The sequence below is a fragment of the Lepidochelys olivacea genome (assembly GCF_965140295.1).
Source record: "Lepidochelys olivacea isolate rLepOli2 genome assembly, chromosome: 1".
Taxonomy (NCBI): Eukaryota; Metazoa; Chordata; order Testudines; family Cheloniidae; genus Lepidochelys; species Lepidochelys olivacea.
This window is the reverse complement of record NC_140411.1, coordinates 335,319,299-335,341,851: the sequence shown is the minus strand read 5'-3', so window position 1 is coordinate 335,341,851 and position 22,553 is coordinate 335,319,299. Positions and strand designations below refer to the sequence as shown.

The 22,553-nt window shown below is 39.2% G+C and overlaps 1 protein-coding gene across 2 annotated transcripts in view; it reads left to right on the top strand.

The window, feature by feature from the left end:
* The window catches only part of SEMA3E (semaphorin 3E), a 216,847-nt gene that overhangs the window by 166,232 nt on the left and 28,062 nt on the right, over nucleotides 1–22,553 (top strand). For both annotated transcript variants that reach the window (XM_084643934.1, XM_084643935.1), the window contains 6 exons: nucleotides 924–1,017; nucleotides 15,100–15,219; nucleotides 17,220–17,362; nucleotides 19,092–19,206; nucleotides 19,593–19,662; nucleotides 20,933–21,077. In XM_084643934.1, the coding sequence (XP_084500060.1) occupies nucleotides 924–1,017; nucleotides 15,100–15,219; nucleotides 17,220–17,362; nucleotides 19,092–19,206; nucleotides 19,593–19,662; nucleotides 20,933–21,077 (687 nt within the window). The remainder of the gene's footprint in view (nucleotides 1–923; nucleotides 1,018–15,099; nucleotides 15,220–17,219; nucleotides 17,363–19,091; nucleotides 19,207–19,592; nucleotides 19,663–20,932; nucleotides 21,078–22,553) is intronic.

Genomic DNA, 22,553 nt, shown 5'->3' with positions numbered 1-22,553 from the left:
TGTAAACAGAGATTTCACTCAATTTATAAAATCACCAAAAACAGCATGTCTTGGGTAACGTAAAGGTGCTCACTCTGTAATAAAGATAACACCCTATTAAATGAGCTGAGGATTATATTACTGTTTAATGTTTCTCTAAGCAAAAGCTCACTGTTGTAATGAACATTGTTTTGGCTCTGATATTTACATGGCAAAGATTTGTTAAAACTTCATAAATAAATAAATAGTTTTAAAAATATTTTCTTCTTTTCCAAGACTAATTTTGGAGTACGTCTGCAACATAAATCACATCACATGTTCTGAATGTTTTAATCAAAGATTCATTCCTAAAACTTTCTAGTACAAAGAAGACACACAGTAGCCTCAAATTTATGCTCCATTTATTATGCCATCCTATCTAGAGAGGACAAATGCATTTCTTTGCTAGATAGTTATTGAATATTTAGATAATTTTAGAGAAGAGAGGGAAATTTCCCCTCACTATGCCCATACAAATGAATCACTGATTCTAATACATGCATATTTCAGTAAATGTTGCAGTGTAGTATGCATGCAAGGGTGTTTTGTGGAAATCAAAGAATCTTTATAATGAATTTATTAGTGAACAATGGTAACCTTGTGGCACCTTAGAGACTAACCAATTTATTTGAGCATGAGCTTTCGTGAGCTACAGCTCACTTCATCGGATGCTGTAGCTGTAGCTCACGAAAGCTCATGCTCAAATAAATGTGTTAGTCTCTAAGGTGCCACAAGTCCTCCTTTTCTTTTTGCGAATACAGACTAACACGGCTGTTACTCTGAAATGGTAACCTTATTTTCTCCACACAGAAAAAGTCAATTCAGTTCAGAGATATCAAACACATTAAAGCTAATCTTTTATTTTAATGTAGTATTTATGCTGTTTTCTGTGACTTTCTTTAAAGGATCACCTATTTCAACTGGACTGGCACAAATTTGAGAGAGGACGAGGCAGGTGCCCTTTTGATCCCAGCTCCTCCTTCATCTCAACTTTAATTGGTAATGAACTTTATGTCTCAATCTTCAAGGTGCTGTCAAACTGTCTTTCTGAGTCTCTTTCGTCAGCTCTCCTAGGTGTTATCAGTATTTCTCTACAGCCTATGGCATGTCAGACTTACTTCTATCAGTGGTGCCCACATTAATATTACATTCCAGACAGTGTTAATTTGAGCAAGTGTATCTCAGACGAGTGAGCAGATGTTCTATTTCATGTGCTGTTCTACAAACATAATTGATTGTCACTTATTGTCAAAGATTCATTCCTAAAACTTTCTAGTACAAAGATTTTATATACACAGAGAACATGAAACAATGGGTGTTACCATACAGACTGTAACAAGAGTGATCAGGAAAGATGAGCTATTACCAGCAGGAGAGCTGGGGCGGGGGGGGTACCTTTTGTAGTAATAATCAAGATGGGCCATTTCCAGCATTTTACAAGAACAGTAGGAGGGGAAATAAACAAGGTGAAATAGTTTTACTTTGTGTAATGACACATCTACTCCCAATCTTTATTCAAGCCTAAGTTAATTGTATCCAGTTTGCAAATTAATTCCAATTCAGCAGTCTCTCAATGGAGTCTGCTCAGCCTCGACCTCATCAACCTCAGCCTGGACCAGTCCACACAAGAGATCCACTTCCTGGACATGACGGTGCTAATAAGCGATGGTCACATAAACACCACCCTATACCGGAAACCTACTGACTGCTATACTTACCTACATGCCTCCAGCTTTCACCCAGACCACACCACAGGATCCATTGTCTACAGCCAAGCTCTATGATAGAACCGCATGTGCTCCAACCCCTCAGACAGAGACAAACACCTACAAGATCTCTATCAAGCATTCTTACAACTACAATACACACCTGCTGAAGTGAAGAAACAGATTGACAGAGCCAGAAGAGTACCCAGAAGTTAACAGGACAGGCCCAACAAAGAAAATAACAGAACGCCACTAGCCGTCACCTTCAGCCCCCAACTAAAACCTCTCCAATGCATCATCAAAGATCTGCAACCTATCCTGAAGGATAACCCATCACTCTCACAGAACTTGGGAGACAGGGCAGTCCTTGCTTACAGACAGCCCCCCAACCTGAAGCAAATACTCACCAGCAACCACACACCACACAACAAAAACACTAACCCAGGAACCTATCCTTGCAACAAAGCCCGTTGCCAACTGTGACCACATATCTATTCAGGGGACACCATCACAGGGCCTAATCACATCAGCCACACTATCAGAAGTTCGTTCACCTGCACATCTACCAATGTGATATATGCCATCATGTGCCAGCAATGCCCCTCTGCCATGTACATTGGCCAAACTAAACAGTCTCTACGTAAAAGAATAAATGGACACAAATCAGACGTCAAGAATTATAACATTCAAAAACCAGTCGGAGAACACTTCAGTCTCTTTGCTCACTCGATTACAGACCTAAAAGTGGCAATTCTTCAACAAAAAAACTTCAGAAACAGACTCCAAGGAGAGACTGCTGAATTGGAATTAATTTGCAAGCTGGATACAATTAACTTAGGCTTGAATAAAGACTGGGAGTGGATGTGTCATTACACAAAGTAAAACTATTTCCGCTTGTTTATTCCCCCCCCCCCCCACTGTTCTTGTAAAGTGCTGGAAATGGCCCACCTTGTTTATCACTACAAAATGTTCCCCTCCCTCACCGCCCTCCCCCCCCCCCCCGCGCTTTCCTTCTGGTAATAGCTCACCTTTCCTGATCACTCTTGTTACAGTCTGTATGGTAACACCCATTGTTTCATGTTCTCTGTGTATATAAAATCTCCCCACTATATTTTCCACTGTATGCATCCGATGAAGTGAGCTGTAGCTCACGAAAGCTTATGCTCTAATAAATTTGTTAGTCTCTAAGGTGCCACAAGTACTTCTTTTCTTTTTATGGATACAGACTAACACGGCTGCTACTCTGAAACCTGTCATTCTGGAGATAGTTTTGTGTTGTCTTGTTTTTCTTGATGTTTTCAGTTTACATTTCAGTGGCATAAAATTTGTGGATTTTAATGTTCTTTTGTTGTTTACCTCAAACACCAAATCTCAGTTTGTCCAGAGAAGGAGGGGTGTTGATAGACTGTACCATCTTGAACTAAAATAAGAAAGCTGATCCCTAGTATCGCAAAGGTACTTACCATGAGTGGATTATATAGACATGGAAGATCCAGAAAAAAATATTTTGACTGACTTCTCCATGCCCCATGAAGTACGGTTGAGTATGGATCTTTCACACACTCTTCTTCTGTCTATGTTTCAACCATTTAATAACCATTTAATGATCACACAGTGAGCTCTGCATAGGTATAGGGGGTCCACCTGCACAGAGCGTAACTGTAGGATTGGAGCTTTGCAGTCAGATTCTGCAGTTCTCAGTCTTTACTCAGGCAAAACTAAGAAAATAAATTAGATTTGATTCTGCTCGAACTGCGAGATCAATGTGAGTTTTATTATTGTCTGAAATGGAAGTCAGATTGTGTCCTGATTGAGCACTTCATGCCGGGGCATAAAGTACTTAGCCTTCATGCCTGGATCTTGGAAAAAAGCAGTTTGGGGTACATCTACACAGCATTTTAAAATCCAGGAGTCTCAGAGCCTGGGTCCGCAGACAAGGGCTCCCACGACAGCAGCTGTGTAGACAGGCTTGAGCTTAGCTCTGAAACCTGAAGAGAGGGGTGGGTTTCAGAACCTGAGCTCCAGCCCAAGTGACCACCTTTACACTGCTGTTTTTAGCACTGTAGCACAAGTCCCGTAAGCCTGAGTCTGTAGACCTAGGCTCTGAGACTGGCTGCTGTGGATTCTGAAATGCAGTGGGCCGTATTCTTATAGGTCCCATTCTAGAAGCTCTTCATGTGCCAAATTTTCCTTGAAGTCAATTGATATTCCACAAATGCATGGTTTGTAGGATCTGACTCCTAAGAGCCTGTAACGTTTTTGTATCAGTGGAGAAATGATCTCACCGTTTTCTACTAAGCAGTATGAAAGTTTCCTAAAAACTTTAGGTTCACCAGGAATTTGTTTTATGTTAAGAATCAGATTAACTTTTCTAGGAGAAAGTCTTCCTTTCAATGCAAATATAGCCAGATTGTCTACATTCTTACAAATCTTTGTGAGGAAATGCTGTATTCTTAAAGGGTCATACAGCAGCTCAAGGAAACTATCCTTGATGTTATTTAAAAATAAATACTTATCTGAGGATATAAAGTTCTTAAAGGTATACATATTTATATATTTTCCTGTTATTTAAGGGGCTCTCGTATTCATAGTGAAGGGAAACGGGAAACACTAGAAGACTATGTTTTAATGTGATTTTTTTTTTACCTCTTTGACGCCTACAGTGGAGCAACCACAGAAGACATAACACTTGGCAAATGAACAGAATGAATTCTTAGGGCATCTCATGAGATTATGTATTGTAGCTGTTTGGATTTGTGGCACACGGTTGATAGTTTGGGGGGGATTTGTCTGGAGGACAATGAGAAGTGTAGAAACAAGCATTGTAGCCATTAATAGATAACCATTTGTGTGGATGGCACCAAAGCAGCAAGAGTGAAAGGCTAGACTATTGCTCTGTCCAAGTAGAACAAATAAAGGGTAATCTTTGGATCAGATAAGGCAACAGGAAGATTAGTATTGTATGAGAAAACAGGCTAAGATTTACTCAGCCTAAGAAGACTTTAGCCATTTAGCTGTACATGGAGCATTCAGCCATAAAAGGAGATACAAGATAAAGAAAATAAGAGGATGAATGAGGGCCTAGCCACAAGCACTTGAGTACCATATTTGTGTGCTGGCACCCATCTTTGACCAAACATATGCCAAAGAGGCTTGTGCATCTGAGCACCATGACCAAGGGATTCTGGCTCATTTCACGTGAGAGTAGGGGCTTTTCTTGTCCATTCCTTCTTTCTTGCCCCCTTTATCTAGTACTGGATTTGGCACCTCACTAGACAAGCTAGTGAAGAACCATCTGCCCAGCAGAAGGGCTGGTCCTCAACACCAACACTGGCTGGCAAGAGTGTAAACCCAGGGTTTTTTTTTATTCATCCCAGATGAAGAACGAATATATTGTTATATGGCTTTGTAACAAGGGAAAAGGAAGTAGTAAATAGAGAAATAAGTAAAATTTTCAAAAGCACCTAAATGACTTAGGTGCCTAAGTCTCATTAAAAGTCAGTGGGAGTTCGGCTCCTAATTAACTAGGGCCGAGATCTTCAAAGATATTTAGCAAAAAGAAAAGGAGTACTTGTGGCACCTTAGAGACTAACCAATTTATTTGAGCATGAGCTTTCGTGAGCTACAGCTCACTTCATCGGATGCATACTGTGGAAACTGCAGCAGACATTATATACACACAGAGATCATGAAACAATACCTCCTCCCACCCCACTGTCCTGCTGGTAATAGCTTATCTAAAGTGATCATCAAGTTTCATTATCTTGTTTCATGATCTCTGTGTGTATATAATGTCTGCTGCAGTTTCCACGGTATGCATCCGATGAAGTGAGCTGTAGCTCACGAAAGCTCATGCTCAAATAAATTGGTTAGTCTCTAAGGTGCCACAAGTACTCCTTTTCTTTTTGTGAATACAGACTAACACAGCTGTTACTCTGAAAGATATTTAGGAATCTAACTCCTACTGATTTTAATGGGAGTTAGGCACCTAATACCATGGAGAAGATAGACATAAGTCACTTTTAAAAATGGGACTTAGGTGCTTTTGAACATTTACCCAAAGGCTTTTAACAAACCATAAGCTTAACCCAATTCCTTTTTTTATTTTAAATCTCTTTTGAAGGCTTTGAAATCTGTTTCCATCTTTGTAGCCTGCGGGCTTCCTGCCACCACCAACCCCTCCATTCTTTTGAGACCTCCGTCTAAATTTCATATTACTCCCATTTTGGTTTATTATAATTTGTTTTTAAGCAGGAATCCAGCATCCTTCCCAATGGGCTGAACAAAATGACTTTAAAGTTTTATGTACCTACCTCTCTAAGTGTGCATTTTCTGTTCTGTCCTACTCAAACCCATCACCATGGTATCTGACCATTTATTTTGTGCCCATCACAGTGGTATCTGAATGCTTTATAAATTTAAGTCCATATTATTGTTCTGAATAAAGACCTGCATTTTCTTTTCTCTCCCATAGTCTAAGGTTGAGCTAAATTGTCACTTCTTTATTCTATCCTTCTATTGGTCTCTTTCACTCAGTTGTTCTCTTTCCCATTCCAAGAACAGGCATAAAAAACCAGAGGGATCATTATCAGAATGGATTTTCCTAGATAGAAAATAGACATTAAAATCTAGTGTAAATTTATCACAGCTTGCTCATAAAGTATTAGATATATATATCAAAAATTATAGGCCTAAACTGTTTTATCAGCCACTGTGGTCTTAGTCAATCAGCCTGAGTGATTTATTACAGAGCTGCTTTGACTATTGAAAGCATATGGGATGATAGGGGGATTTTTGTTTTGTTTTGTTTTTTAGAAAATCGGTCCAAGAGTTTTGTATGGAATTTTTCTAACCATTTACATTTTATGCCACTTCTCTGCAGCTGAACATCTATTCTGTTTCCTTATGCGGACAATATGTGACAAGTTTAATCATTCAGAATAGAATTTTCATCACAAGCTACTTTACCATCTGGTTAGATGACCTGTCATAAAACTCAATAAAATGTGGGATATTCAGTTTTAAAGCCAAGTCAGGAACTATCATTTTGTTGAACCAGGATTTTTAATTGAAGGGCTGAAATACACAAACTTTTCTTTTGACCTAAGTAAACCTATTTAAATCTGATTTTAGTCATACATATTGCAAATTATCTTCCAGATTTAACCATTTCTAAACTGTAGAATACTTGCCATTGGGATGCTTTGCCTTTTTATTCAAAAGAGAGTCAGATCACTTCAAATGCAAAAGTTATAGCTTAGCGGCTCCATAAAAAGGAGTACTACTAATGGTAACTCTTAATATTTCCGTTGTTTTACTACTTTCACTTCAAATTACTCATACCAAAAACATCACCAACAACGGAAGCACAGCCATTTCTGAGGTAGAAATAGCCTATCTATTCTAAACTTGCAGTAATTTTAAGAGAATTGGAAAATAATATTCGTTTGATATTACATGAAGGGTTCAACTAAAAGGAATGTTGCAATCTTGTGCTGGAATTTGGCACCCTTTTAACCTTGGGTTATACCTGTACTCTTAGGAAAATTGTCTTGGGATATGGTCATGTGTTTTGTGTCACATCAAAGATGAGATCTTCATCACGACACTGCCCTCTATCAATTTGCTGGGATATTGCATTATTGATAACTGTGAGGATACCTGGGTTGTTTCTTTTAAAATGTAGCAGAAAGCCAGGCAAGAGGGAGATTGGTGAAGTTGCCAGGTAACATCTCCGTAAGGGATCAGAGAGAGAGAGTAGCTTTGGAGACAGCACTCCTGATATCTAAAAATGTTTCTTGTTCAGTGTTAGAAGAAAAGGATTTTGTGCTTCTTTACCATTGTCACTTGAAATAAAATCAGTTCTGCATTATCCTCTTTTTTGCACATTTTTGAAACTTTTACACTTTTTTGCTTAGAAGCACAAAATCCTGTTGTCCTGAGTTGTCAGACAAAATTCCAGTTGCTTTCTAGGACTACAGAAATTGTCCCTTAATTTGTTATTTCTAATTAAAAGCACTCCAGAGCAAAGCCTGACTTGATATTAATGAGATAAAAAACAGAAGATACCATTAGACACATTAGATAGTGTACAATGCATGTATCTTCTCTAGAGAGATAAACTACACCCACTCAACTGGGACCACACCAAAATCAGATTCAAACATTTGTTACACAGTCTACCTAAAGTCTATATGTTATCAAAGCCTTGTTTGCTGATTAGAAGCAGATTAGTGTGAATATTTTAGAAAGTCAAGCAAGAAAATGCATCATTTCCCTATACACATTATAACATTTTACAGGTAGTTATGTTAATCTTGTGAATAAATTGTTTTGGCACATCCTAAAAAGTTTACAGTAATGGACCGTAATGTATATGTGATCTTAAAGCAATGAGAATCTCATTATTGAAGTTTAAAGAATCCTAATGCTGCATCTGTTTATTCCTCATTCAGAAAATGTACATTAGAGAAGCGGGCAATGTTGGCTTTACCCTGGATTCCATCTGCACCTAAAATTCCTAGGGAATTTTGAATGTACTAGGAATGCAGAATTCAGCCCTCTTTTTTCAAATAGCAGAATTTCCTTTCCATGTATGAAACTCTTCATCAAAAATTATTTTTAACCTAACCATTGGAGCAACTTACCAAGGTTTGTAGATTCTCCACCACAGACAATTTTTAAATCCACACTGGATTTTTTTTTCTAAAAGATATGCTCTAGTTCAGGGATCGGTAACCTTCGGCACGTGGCACATCAGGGTAATCCACTGGCGGGCCACGAGACATTTGGTTTACGTTGACCATCCACAGGCACAGCCCCCCGCAGCTCCCAGTGGCCGAGGTTCACCATTCCCGATCAATGGGAGCTGCAGGGACCAGGCCTGCGGACGGTCAACGTAAACAAAATGTCTTGTGGCCTTCCAGTAGATTACCCTAATGGGCTGCGTGCTGAAGGTTGCCGACCCCCGCTCTAGTTCAAACTGTAAATAATTTAGGGGGTCCTGCTTTTTTATGGGAGATCAGACTAGATTCCACAATGGTTCTTCTGGCATTATAATCTATGAATCTGTGAGTTGTGTCATTGTTAACATGTTCTGAAATGTTTTCCCTGTGAAGTCAGCTATCACAGCCCACTAATCCAAGCTCCTATTGCTTTCCCCTGATTTTCCTGATGAATCTTCTTGATATGGAATCAATAGTTTGAGCTATTAGACAAGCAAATAGTCAAGAAAAAAGAGAGAAGATATTTATTTGGTTAATCTGTTCCCTACTTTATATAATTACTGTGCTTACAAAAACACTGTGTTTGTGCAAATTTACAGAAAGACAGTAGATGTGGCACTAAGCTGGGAGTCAGAAGTTCTATTTTGGGTTCTGCCCTGATTTAGTGGCAAGTACAAGCAAGTAACTCTGTCCTCCAGTTTGAAATGAGATGCCTGATGATATTTACCTTCCTTTGTAAAATGCTTTGAGATCTACAAAAGAAGAATTCTGTATAAGCCTTATTCAAAGACAATGCAAAAATCTGCCATTGACTTCAGTGGCCTTTGCATCAGGTCCTAAAAGAGCTGAATGTTGTTATTAAGGAAAGTGGAGAGCAAAATTAGAAAAAACATAAGAAACTTATAAATTAAGGTTACAGAAGGAACAACCATCCTGCATGTCCTGTATTTTTTTAATTATATAAATCCTGTAACATAAACAGGGAATATATTAACTTACATTCTTAACTAAAAAATAAGAATGGAAACTACTACTTATTATAAGTGCAAAATGACAGCAGGGATGATTAATTATGGAAATTTATCAGCATTTTGAGACATTTGTGATTCATTCTATATAACCTTAAAGTTGAATTCAGGTAAGTTTTGTTTTTTGTGGATTTTTTTTGTTTTTGTTTGTTTTTGGAGGCGCAGTTTGTATTTAATTTTCTTGAATTCTTTTTTTCTAGAAAAAAGAAACATGGAATTGTCTTTTGTGCTCCCATTTACACTTTGATGATCACCTTTCTTTGAACTTAATGGGATGTAGAAGGAATGCTGTAACCTAATAAGCAAAATCTGCCAAATTGACTTCAGCAAAGTAAAGGCTTCAGGCTTGGATACATATTTCTGTCTGGAGAAGGCAGGCAGTGTTAACAGTTCTTTAATAAAATCTCTCTCTCTCTCTCTCTCTCTCTCTCTCTCTCTCTCTCTCTCTTTCTCAAAACACAAATCCTGCCCCAAGCATAAATTTTACCCTGAAAAGGGAACAGTGACAGACACTGCACAAAGTTTGACTTGGTACGGCACAACGTTTTGATTAAAAGAGTAGAACTATATAAAATTAACATGGCACAATTAAATCGATTACAAGCTGACCAACTGACAGGCCTCAAAATGTAATTGTTAATGGAGAATCATCATCAAGCAGATGTGTTTCTAGTGGGATACCGCAAGAATTAGTTCTTGGCCCTATGCTATTTTACATTTATATTTATGACCTAGAAGAAAAAATAAAATCATCACTGATAAAGTTTGCAGATGACATAAAAATTGGGGGAATGGTAAGTAATGAAGAGGACAAGTCACTGGTATTGAGAGATCTGGATCACTTGGTAAGCTGGGTGCAAGAAAACAAGAAGTGTTTTAATACAGCTAAATGTAAATGGATACATGTAGGAACAAAGAATGTAGGCCATACTTACAGGATGGGGGACTCTATCCTGGGATGCAGTGACTCTGAAAAAGATGTGGGGGTCATGATGGATAATCAGCTGCACATGAGCTCCCAGTGCAACGCTGTGGCCAAAGGGGCTAATGTGGATCTTAGGATACATAAACAGGGGAATCTTGAGTAGGACTAGAGAGATTATTTTACTTCCATATTTGGCACTGGTGCGATCACTGCTGTGTCCAGTTCTGGTGTCCACAATTCAAGAAGGATGTTGATAAATTGGAGAGGTTTCAGAGAAGAGCCCCATGTGTTAGAGGAATAGAATCTAGAAGCTCAATCTATTTAGCGTAACAAAGCGAAGGTTAAGGGGTGACTTGATCACAGTCTATAAGTAGCTGCATGAGGAACAAATATATCATAGCGGGCTCTTCAGGCTAGCAGAGAGAGGTATAACGTGATTCAGTGTCTGGAAGTTGAAGCTAGACAAATTGAGATGGGAAATAGGGAGTAAATTTTTAACACTGAGGGCAATTAACTATTGGAATAATTTACCAAAGGTAATGGTGGATTTTTCATAATTGACAGTTTTTAAATCAAGATTGGATGTTTTTCTAAAAGATATGATCTGGGAATTATTTTGGGAAATTCTATGGCCCGTGTTATCCAAGAGGTCAGACTAGATTATGATCCCTTCTGGCCTTGGAATCTATGAGTCTAAGTCCAGTAGAGACTTTGCTATTGATTTTACATGGAAGGTGCTGACATACTATGCAGTTGGGCGGCAGTATAAAACCCTGAGATAGAGATAGGAGAGCACTACATTAATATGCACAGTGATAGCGGAATCTTCACAACAGGGGGATAAAAAAGTAGAAATTTGAGCCAGAATTTCAAACTTGGAGGCATCAGGTCAGTACCTACATCTATTTTTGAGGGTGCTTTGTACATATGAAAACCTGGCCATTTATTTTGGTGCCATAATATGATTTTAAAGGCTTGATACAAAGCCTATTGATGTCAGTGGGACAAGAGAGAAAACAGAAAATCCATGAATACCAAAAGGTAAAAGTTTGCAGAATCAAGTTAAAGTTCTTATGCTGAGATCACTTCCTGTCATGCTGACTGTAGCATAATCTCATTGTTTCCTTGTACTTCCCCTGTTAGCTACTGTCTTATACTTAAATTGTTAGCTTTTTAGGCCGGGGACTGTATATCATTTCTGTGTGTGTCTAGCACCTAGTATAGTGGGGGTTTGGTCCATGGGACTTGTAGGTGCTATTGCAATACAAATAATAAAATGGTAAAAAGAAGTACAGTAAATGGTTATTTAAATCCCTCATCCAGCTGATGGTATTTTCCATGTTTTGAGTGTCCTGCTAATCAACTTGTTCAAAGCAGAGAAGCATCATGTTTTGAATTATAAATTTCCACAGTTTTACTGCTATGAAACAGCCTGTGATTTGTCAGATGGAATTTTTGAAAGGCGATATATGGGTTGTGTAGTTCATTAATCAATGTTGCAAAGAATGTTTTGAATATTATTCAGATACTGGCAAGCTCTCTTGTCTTAGCACCACTGGGGTGCTGCTTTGGTTTTTTTTAATTTCACTTACTGATATGTTACATGGTGGTGACTCAGTTTTTGTTATAAGGTAATATCCATTCTTCAAGAAGAGAAGCCGAGGGGAAAACTTCCCTCAGTTCTGAATCAGCTGAGGTCTCTGAACCAGCCCCAGCTGCCAGACTTCTGTAAACTTTTCAGAATCATTATTTCGACTTATGGTGCCATTAAGTTCTCATATAACTCTTAACAGAAACAAAATCCCCACCTATAGGGGGATGTGCACGCAAAATTTGTGCTTTCATTAAAGTCCATAATCACTAGCAAATGTTATTGATCAGTACGTTTATTTTGATTAGGGAGCGAGAAATGGTGTTACTGAAATCTCCACACAGATTAGCTTGGAACTGGAAATAATTTACTTCCCTCTGTTTGCACAGTTTGTGGCAGCAGTTTTATTTTATAATGTAAGGCTGCCATCTACTGGTCTTAACAAGCTACTTTTTTAATGAAACCTAACCAAATGCTAATGTAATCTCAGATTCATAAATGGTATATTATTGAAACACCCTAAAACAGGCACTTGATGTAACTTGAGCATTTTCATATGCGCTGTTTGCATCTCACTTGGAACAGCAAGTGGTCGGACAGGATATCAAACACTGAAGTCCGGTCCAGTGCTGTATGGCTAATGTTGAATCCCTAATCCTTGCAGCTTCACTGGACTGGTCACCTCATACATATGGATGCTATGTGACTCCCCAAAGCCATATTTTATGGACAGTTGAAAATGGGAGTACATATGCTAGGAGGCCAATGAAAACAATACAAGAACACTCTCAAAGCCCACCTAAAAGCTGGCCATGCCGACCCAAACACATGGGAAGCTGCTGCTGGCTGGTGGTAGATTAGGATTGCGGCAGACCTGTTGGTCTGAAGTTAAAGCCATTGAGAACATCTGAACAGAAAAAGCCAAAGAGAAGCAGGCTGTGGCAAAAGCACGTGGCCATATCTGCCCAACATGTGGATGCATCTGCGGATCCCTCATTGATTTACATTTGCCCAAGAAAATACACTGAAACAACTTGACTCTCTTATGTCTACTATGAGTATTATTTATTTATTAAGAGGTGGATATCGTCCTCTTATAAAACTTTGAAATAAAATTTATGTTTGGATATGTTTTGTTTTAGAAAAAGACAAATGTGCTACATTTTAATATAGTTATTAAGTAGCAATCTATGAGCTAAGAACATAAGGGGCAAAGTTTTCAAAACAGCTTAGCTTCCATGTAGGCACCTAGAGAACGGCTGGATTCTTCAAAGTGAGCAGAACCTAGCTGTTCTCATTAAGTCTCTTACGGATAGATTTTCAAAAGTGATCAGCACTCAACATGCTGGGCACTTCTGAAAATCTGGTCACTTCATTTTGGTACCTGAACTGAGCTCTTGCTGAAAAATCTGGCCCCGTTTCTGTTCACAGCTGTCTTTCAGCAAATGTCCTACCACCAGACTCCCCCACCTCAATCTTTCCATTGGGTTATAATGTTCTAAAATAACATTCTGAATGCAAATGAAAAGATTAATGCCATTTTCCTTAGAAATATAGTTGGTGTAAACAACTATGAACAAGAAATAGGATTACAATAAGGTAAAGCATTTTGTTAGTCTCTGATACTGAAGCCTCAGCTCCCAGTGAAGTCACAGTATGTCACAGAATCAGTTTTATTATTAATAATAATAATTATTATTATTATTTATTTTATTTATATATTATCTGTGTATTATGTAATACTTAGAGGCACCATCTGAAATCTGTCCCATTCTTCTAAGCACTATACAACACAGAGTAAGACCCTGCTTTGTAGACCTTTCAGTCTAAATCAGTGGTGGGCAACCTATGGCCCACAGGCCACATGAGGCCCATCAGGGTAATCTGATTACAGGCTGTGAGACATTTTGCTGACGTTGACCATCCGCAGGCTCGGCCCCCTGCAACTCCCAGTGGCCGCAGTTTGCCTTTCCCAGCCAATGAGAGCTGCGGGAAGCAGCGGGCCACAGGGACTCCCGCCACTGGTCTACATTGACAAGACAGACAGTGGGTGGGAGAAAGAAACATGACTACCTCCATTGTACAGATGGGGCGCTGAGGCAGAGGCACATTAAGTGAATGCCAAAGGTCACACAGGAAGACTGTAGTAGAACCATGAGTTAAACCCAGATCTCCTGATCTTAGTCCAGTGTCATAATCGCAACAATGTCCTTCTTTTCTAAGGGCCTGAAGTCAATAAGACTCTTTTCATCAACTTCAATAAGACATGAATCAGGCCATAGATCCATTAAGTGTAGGCACCTTTTGAGGAGCACAATTTGTTTTTAGACAGTAAACTTCACCTTATAAAAAAAGTTGCATCTATAGCATGCTATTCTCTCTTATTATTTATCATTTGTATTACAATACTACCTTAGAGCTCCAGTCACAGACCAGGACCCCATGGTGCTAGGTGCTGTACAAACACAGAAGCAAACAGTAGTCCCTATCCCAAATAGCTTACCCAGTTTCTCTTCCTTATTTACTGTAGCTAAGAGTTCTATATAATGAGGAATGGTGAATCTGGTGGAACCTTTGGTTTTGGTAATCTTACTAATGAATATATTGGACTCTCAGTATAGACATATACAGCATGGGAACTTTTTCTCCTGTAATTTAAACCCATCAGGTATTTTTAATCCTGAGGTTGTTTCAGTTTTTAACAAAATGTTTTTCTCACAAAAGAGAAGCCTGCACTATGTTGGAGAAAGCAGAATTCCTCGCTACCTTCCAAAAGCTGGGCTGGCTTCCAGCAAGCTTCTAACACCACCATCTTGTCCAAAGTATTAACTACAACTTTCCTATGTCTTGCAATTATGGGCTGTGGGGTAAAATTGTGCCACGGGCCAGCATCCATTAAACATTCCCATGGGTTGGCTTTTTTCCTAATGTTCTCAGTTCGTACACAACCTCACATACTCAGTGGCTGACTCAATCTCTTGGCTAAAGTTGTAGAGAATTTTAACAAGTTGTGTCTCTCATGGGTTTTTTTTTTCATCACCACTTCCAGAGTATCTAGTAAGTACAGTATTGCCCTAACTTGTTTACTAATATGTCTGGTCTGCAGGGGGTGAGCTATTTGCTGGGCTCTACAATGACTACTGGGGGAGAGATGCTGCTGTCTTGCGTACTATGGGTCGTATACCACATATTCGAACTGAACCTGACGATGAGCGTTTATTGAAAGGTACAGGAAGTGAAAGAATACAGTTCATAAACTTAGGGAAATCTTTGGAGCTCTGTTGTTTATCAGAAATGAGAACTACAGTGTCATGAGCCGGATTCGCACTGCATCCAGCACAGAATTTTAGAGAGGGCTCCTTTCAGAACAAGGTCTTCCCAAGAGGTTGAAAGAGTGCACCAGCACAGGCTTGCAGCCAACAGTGGACAATGTGATTCCACAACCAGCAGGTCATCTATGGAGAGTGCATGCTTAGGGAGGCTAGATGTGCTGATTCAGTGCATCAGCTAAGGAGCCTCCACCTTAAGCCCAAGAGAAGACGGAGATGACAGCCCTGTTGCCTGCCTTTTCCAGAGGGCATCAGAGCTGGGGAACAAAGAGGCAGGCTGAGGCAAGGAAGTGCAATTTGGATCTGTTTGTGCCAGTGCAAGTGAATTTGGCTCATTGGCTCTAAAATGTGGTTGTAGATTGGAGGCATCTCAAAAGAGCAGTGATTTGTTCAGATGCTAGGGGTGAATCCTGGTCCCACTGAAATCAATGGGAGTTTTGCCACTGAATTACTGAGTTGTGCTTTCATCCTAGATACAAGGCCTCATTTGACCAAACCACTTAAATATGCACCGGTACTTAACTTTGAGCATGTGTTTCAACCTCTTGACTCCAGTGAGATTAAATACATGCTTGAGTAGTTTGCTGAATCGCGGACTTGGGTACTACAATGGCAAGTACTATATAAATGATGTCGGAGATCATTAAAAAGGTAGATAGATGTACTCAATACATAGGCAAAATTGATCTTATCTCTAAGAGATGGTCTCTGTTTGTTTAAAATTAGGTTTCATGGTGGTATGGTTATAGTTTTGTTTTTTAATTTCCTCTATTTTTACACTGTGATTATGAAAAGGGGAAATATTTTAAAATATATATTTAATATATTTATATTTTAATCAACTAGAATAAAATCCCCAACTTAGTCCTCAATGACAGCAACATCTTAAAACAGCATTATGGCTCCAATATCAGAGCAGAAGTTTATGAAATATTTACAAAAGCATCTTATAATGATATCATGTCAGGTCCTAAGCTTCTTAAGAGGTCATGTCAAGGGAATGAATGCTGTTCCTGCTTTTGAATAAAACTGTAAATGCTTTCTCAAAATGACTTAGAATCATAGAATATCAGGGTTGGAAGGGACCTCAGGAGGTCATCTAGTCTAACCCCCTGCTCAAAGCAGGACCAATCCCCAATTTTTGCCCCAGGTCCCTAAATGGCCCCCTCAAGGATTGAACTCACAACCCTGGATTTAGCAGGCCAATGCTCAAACCACTGAGCTATCCCTCCCCCCTAAAGGAGGGATAGCTCCTTAGGATAGCTCCTTAGGATGACAAGGAATCACTCTGCCCAGGTTTGTGTTAAAGGTTCACAACATGGGCAAACCCAAATTTCAGCTTAGTAATGAAAACCCAAACCAGAAAAGTTTCACGTGGTTACCGTTTCCTAACAAAGGTGCACTCAGCGCCTTCTAACTACAGGCACACCTCTGTTTGCTGAACAGAGCTGGACCTTTATCTCACTGGGTAAAAGGCACTTTGTCTGAAGCCAAAATTGGTATTCCTGGGCTTGTTTTGTATGTAGCCAGAGATTGCTACATAAACTCAGTGCCAAGTTTCAGCCTAATTTAAACTAAAATGTAAAAGCCCCAGAGAACAGGGCGGGAAAGAGATCTTTTCCTTGAACATATACAAAAGAGTATTGATATGCGAATTGGAGCTATAAAAATATTTTTGAAGCTAATGTTTTCCACATGTTCTGTAGATACCCACCCAAATAAAATAGGTTTCTACTCTATTTCCTCTCCCAAAATGGTAGATCTTTCCCTGGAAAAATCTCTGCTTCGTTCATTATATTTTCCTGTTCTCTATTAAAATGGTTAATTGATTTTTAAAATATTTATGATGTTTTAATAAACTTGAGCCAACTCTTTTTCTTTTTCTTCCTTTTTAAAGAACCAAAGTTTGTTGGCTCATACATGATTCCTGACAATGAAGACCGGGATGATAACAAAGTCTATTTCTTCTTTACTGAAAAAGCGTTAGAGGCAGAGACAGACACTCATGCCATTTATGCCAGAGTTGGACGAGTGTGTGCGGTGAGATTCTTTTGTCCTGATCCTCTAGTAGAACAACTTACTGTGTGTTCACTTTTTCATACATTCTCCTACCTTCAAATGTACCATCAGTTAGTATTTGGGGAGGAGGAAGGGCGTCAGATGGGTCTGAACAAAAATCCCACATCTAACCATCCTCCAGTTTTGGGAAGTTCAAAATCCTAACCCACTTTTGGGCTGGAAGCTGAACCTCCACATCCAAACACTATTGAACTCTTGAGTGAGGAGGTTCAAAATCCAGACATGGATCCACGTTTTGTGGTTTAAGCCCATCTCTAGTTCTTTTGCAGTTAAGTGACACAGTTTGGTAATAATAATGATGATACTTAGCACTCAATGTTCACACAGCATTTCCCCAGCCAGATTCTCTCCTGCATCAGAGCTCTCCTCGGAACAAGGGGTGGAGGATGAATAACTGCCTGTATAAGGGGTTGGCTCCAGCCCCAAAGCCACTTACAGCTGCTGCCAGGCCATTCTAAGTAACACCATGCTTTATGGTCCCTACAGACATGGGAGGATATGGGAGCTCAGCCACATGCTGTCAGCACATATCTTCCTGCCCCTAACGTGCCCCCTATATCAGGGATTGGAGGAACAGTATTTCCAGGGTTACCAGCAGGGAGCTCTCCTTGGATTGGAATATTCTGCTGCTCATTTGCAGCCGGTTTCTAGCCTCTTTGCATGAATAGCAAAAACGAGCCAGATCACAATAGATCCAGTCTTTCATGTGGAGAGCGCCTTTTAAATATGAACTAATTAATCCTTGCAATACCTCTGTGAGCTAGTAAACAGCATAATCCCCATTTCACAGATGAGGAAAATGAGGAAAAGAGGTGAAATGATTTGCGAAGATCACACACCAAGTCAGTAGCAGAGCCAGGAATAGACTGCAGATTTCCCAGTGTCTAATCTGCCTTTGAAGGCAGCCACATTCATTCTTCATAACTAAAGGAAGACTGATGGATGTACAGAGAGCAGTATACAAATGGAACAACATGCAAAACTACTTTATTAGCAGGAGACACAGGATGTTACACTTAGCCTCCAGCAAACGGCTTGTTAAAATTTCTTATGCAGCACCTAATTAAAAGAGAGTCACGTATATGAAACATCCTAAATAGGGATGTTATCAAACTGAAAAACAGATTCTCAACATCACCAATGCTTGGGTCAGCAGCCTCAGTGAATATAGTTCGACTGGGATTGATGAGAAATTCCTGGAGGAATTGATATCAGTCTTGGGACATATTTGCAGGACACTGTGGAAGGTTGCCATGAATTAGCCCTGTCTGAACCTGTTCCAGAAACAGATTTGGGGCTTCTGTCTCCAAGTCTATTGATCCAGCGATGCACTCAGTTCATATAGAAATATACAGTCAGCTAAAATGTTTGGACTATTGAGTTAATCGACTGTAGAAATAAATGAGAAGGGTTTACAACAGCTGGACAGGTAAAACTAGTTGCAGCCCTAGTATTTAATTAAAAATTCTTACAAACCCACAGCTTTTAATGAGAAATTGGATAAATCTCTACAGTTTTACTAGAGACTGACTCCAAAATAATAACACAAGTGGAATAATAGAAATGTGGTTTGAAATTGTATGCTTCAGACATTGAAAGGCACAATGAGAGCGCAATTCAACATTGAGTATTGTTCATCTAGATGCATTCCTCTAAATTACATTTATTATTTGTTTCTCTCTCCACACAGAATGATATGGGAGGACAGCGAATGTTGGTGAATAAATGGAGCACTTTCCTCAAAACCAGACTGATCTGCTCTGTGCCAGGAATGAATGGAATTGATACATATTTTGATGAATTAGGTAAATATCTTGGACAGAAATAAAGTTACACCACACTGTACAAAATCTGAACTTCTCTGCTAATCCCTTTTTTACCTCAGTATAGGACATGTACCATTAACAGGAAGAGACTACTATTATTTGGATTACATCAAATATATATATATTTCCAATACACATGTATTTTATATTTCAAAATATATTATAATATATAAAGTATATTTACGGACTAGGCTAACTTCCATTACACTTGTATTTATTTATATCATGTTTTTAAAAGCTGTGTTAAATTAAGTAGTGTGTATCAAGAAATAACTTTACACTGTTAACAAGCAGTCAACTGTATCTCCTTTGGGACTCGGAAAAGTAGGTGAGCTATAAATAACATTGTGTTTTCATTTTTACAGAGGATGTGTTTTTACTACAAACTCGGGATAACAAAAATCCAGTGATATTTGGACTCTTTAACACGACAAGGTAACTAGCTAGGAAAGATGACAGTAATAGAGGCATATTTGACCAGTCTACAATTAAGGAAGATGTCAGTTGTGTAATAAATATCATATAGCTGATACACATTGCATAACTGATCAATTTAATTCTGATGCTATACATGCCCTTTCCCCTCACCCTCAATAATGCAGCTGCTGAGCACGGCTGCCCTTACCATGAAGTGAACTGAGGCGGCCGCCTCAGGTGCCAGACTGTGTTCGGGGAGGGGGCGGCACCACTAGGACTCAGAGTTTCAAAGTTTTGGCCAAGCGAGGGGGCATGAGGGCATCATTTGAGCTCCCCGCCTCAAATGGCAAAATGGCAAAATGTTGTAGGCCAGCCCTGCTTCTTAGGGTAGTGAATTTAGTATATAAAGTGAAAATACATAGCTTCATTTAGAGCCTAATCGAGGGGTCGGCAACCTTCAGCATGCGGCCCATCAGGGTAGTCCACTGGCGGGCCACAAGACATTTTATGTTGACCATCTGCAGGCATGCCCCTCCTCCCTGCAGCTCCCAGTGGCCGCAGTTCACCGTTCCCGGCCAATGGGAGCTGCGGGGGGCCGTTCCTGCAGACGGTCAATTTAAACAAGATGTCTCGCAGCCCGCCAGCAGATTACCCTGATGGGCTGCATGCCGAAGGTTGCCAACCCGTGGCCTAATCTATTGTCCACTGAAGTCAATAGAAGGACTCAGATTGACTTTAGGTGGTGTTGTATCATTCCCATAGGTCCTGACTCAGCAAGAAATTATACAAATGAATACAGAAAGACTATGAGTAGAAGGATGGTCTAGAGCTTAGGGACCCTCGTCTAGAAGGTGGGAGACTGAGGTTCAGTTCCCTGTTCTTCCATGGACTTCTTGTGTGACTTTGAGCAAGTCACTTATCTCTGTGACTTAATTTTGCATCTGTAAAATAGAGACGATAGCATTTCTCTACCTCAAAGAGGTGTTGGGAGACTAAATACATTAAAAATTATGAAGAATTCAGATACTATGGTAACGATGGAGGCCATGTTAGTACCTGAGATAACGTAATCAGTCCCATTAAACTCAATGGGACCAATCACATGTTTAAACATAGACATATTTTTAAAATATCTTCCTGAATCTAGATTTCATGAGTACTCATTATTAATACATTCACAGGGTATGACATTTATGTAATAAGTTCTATTAGTATGATTAATTCAACCACCAAACTGTACACTACAGCTACAATCTTTGCTTTAACATCTTTGATTTTTATTTTATAGCAATATTTTTAGAGGATATGCTATATGTGTCTATCATATAGCTAGCATCCGAGCAGCCTTCAATGGACCGTACGCTCATAAAGAAGGACCTGAATACCATTGGTCTCTGTATGAAGGAAAAGTACCTTACCCCAGGCCTGGCTCGGTAGGTACACGAGAAACCCTATTTTCTGTTGTGATGTCAGTCTAATTCAAGTTGGGAAGAAAATAAAATAAACAGGTCATGATGGACAAATATCATAATGTCCAGAATTGTGATAATGAGTATTTGATATCAATATGATGCTATTGAAAACGGATGGAATGACTCTAGCAGTAAACTATTAAGGCTATCAACAATATATTTTACCCAAAGTAAAACAATGAGAGTTAGATCCCTAGGGGCTCGGGGGCTTTGGATTAGACCCTAGTTATCACCTCATGACTCTGTCTACAAAGATTGCATGTTTTGGTGGTTTTGGGGGGCAAAAAATAAATTTAAGTGGTAATTGACTTTTTTGCAATATCTCCAATGATTTCTGGTTTTAGTCATCTGGGAATAGCATGAAACCATGCTTTCTCAAGGTATTTCACTATCTCTTTTCTGGCCCCTGCCAGGACCAGGATATGCAATGGAACAGGAAAATGTTAAGAGCAAAAAAATTATAGAAACATAGGACTGAAAGGGACCTTCATAGGTCATCTAGTCCAGTCTCCTGCACTGAGGCAGGACTAAGTATTATCTAGACAGTCCCTGAGAGCTGTTTGTCTAACCTGCTCTTAAAAATCTCCAATGATGGATATTCCTCAGCCTCCCAAGTAATTTGTTCCAGTGCTTACCTACCCTAAAAATTAAGAAGTTTTCCCTTATTTCAAACCTAAATCTCTCTTGCTGCAGTTTTAGCCCATTAATATCACGTCCCGTTCAGCCTTCACTTCTCCAGATTAAACAAACCCAGTCGTTTCAATCTTTCCTCACATGTTTTCTAGACCTTTAATCATTTTTGTTGCTCTCCTCTGGACTCTCTCCAGTTTGTCCACATCTTTCCTGAAGTGTAATGCTCAGAACTGGACACAGTACTCCAGCTGAGGCCTTATCAATTTTGAGTAGAATGGAAGAATTATTTCTTGTTTCTTGATTAAAACTTACCTGCTACTACATCCCAGAATTATGTCTGCTTCTTTTGCAACAGATTTACATTGTTGACTCATATATAGTTTGTGATCTACTATAACCCTCAAATCCTTTTCTGCAATACTCCTTCCAAGGTAGTCATTTCCGATTTTGTATTTGTACAATTGATTATTCCTTCCTAAGTGTACTTTGCATTTGTTCTTATTGAATTTCATCCTATTTAATTTAGACCATTTCTCCACTTTGTCAAGATCATTTTGAATTCTAATCTTGTTTTCCAAACCACTTGAAATCCCTCCTTGGTACCATCCGCAAACTTATAAGTGACTCTCTATGCCATTGTCCAAATCATTTATGAAGATATTGAATAGAACCAGAGGCAGGTCAGATCCCTGAGTGACCCCACTCGATATGCCCTTCCATCTTAACTGTGAACCACTAATAACTACTCTCTGAGTATAGTTTTCCAACCAGTTGTGCACCCACCTTATAGTAGAATCATCTAGG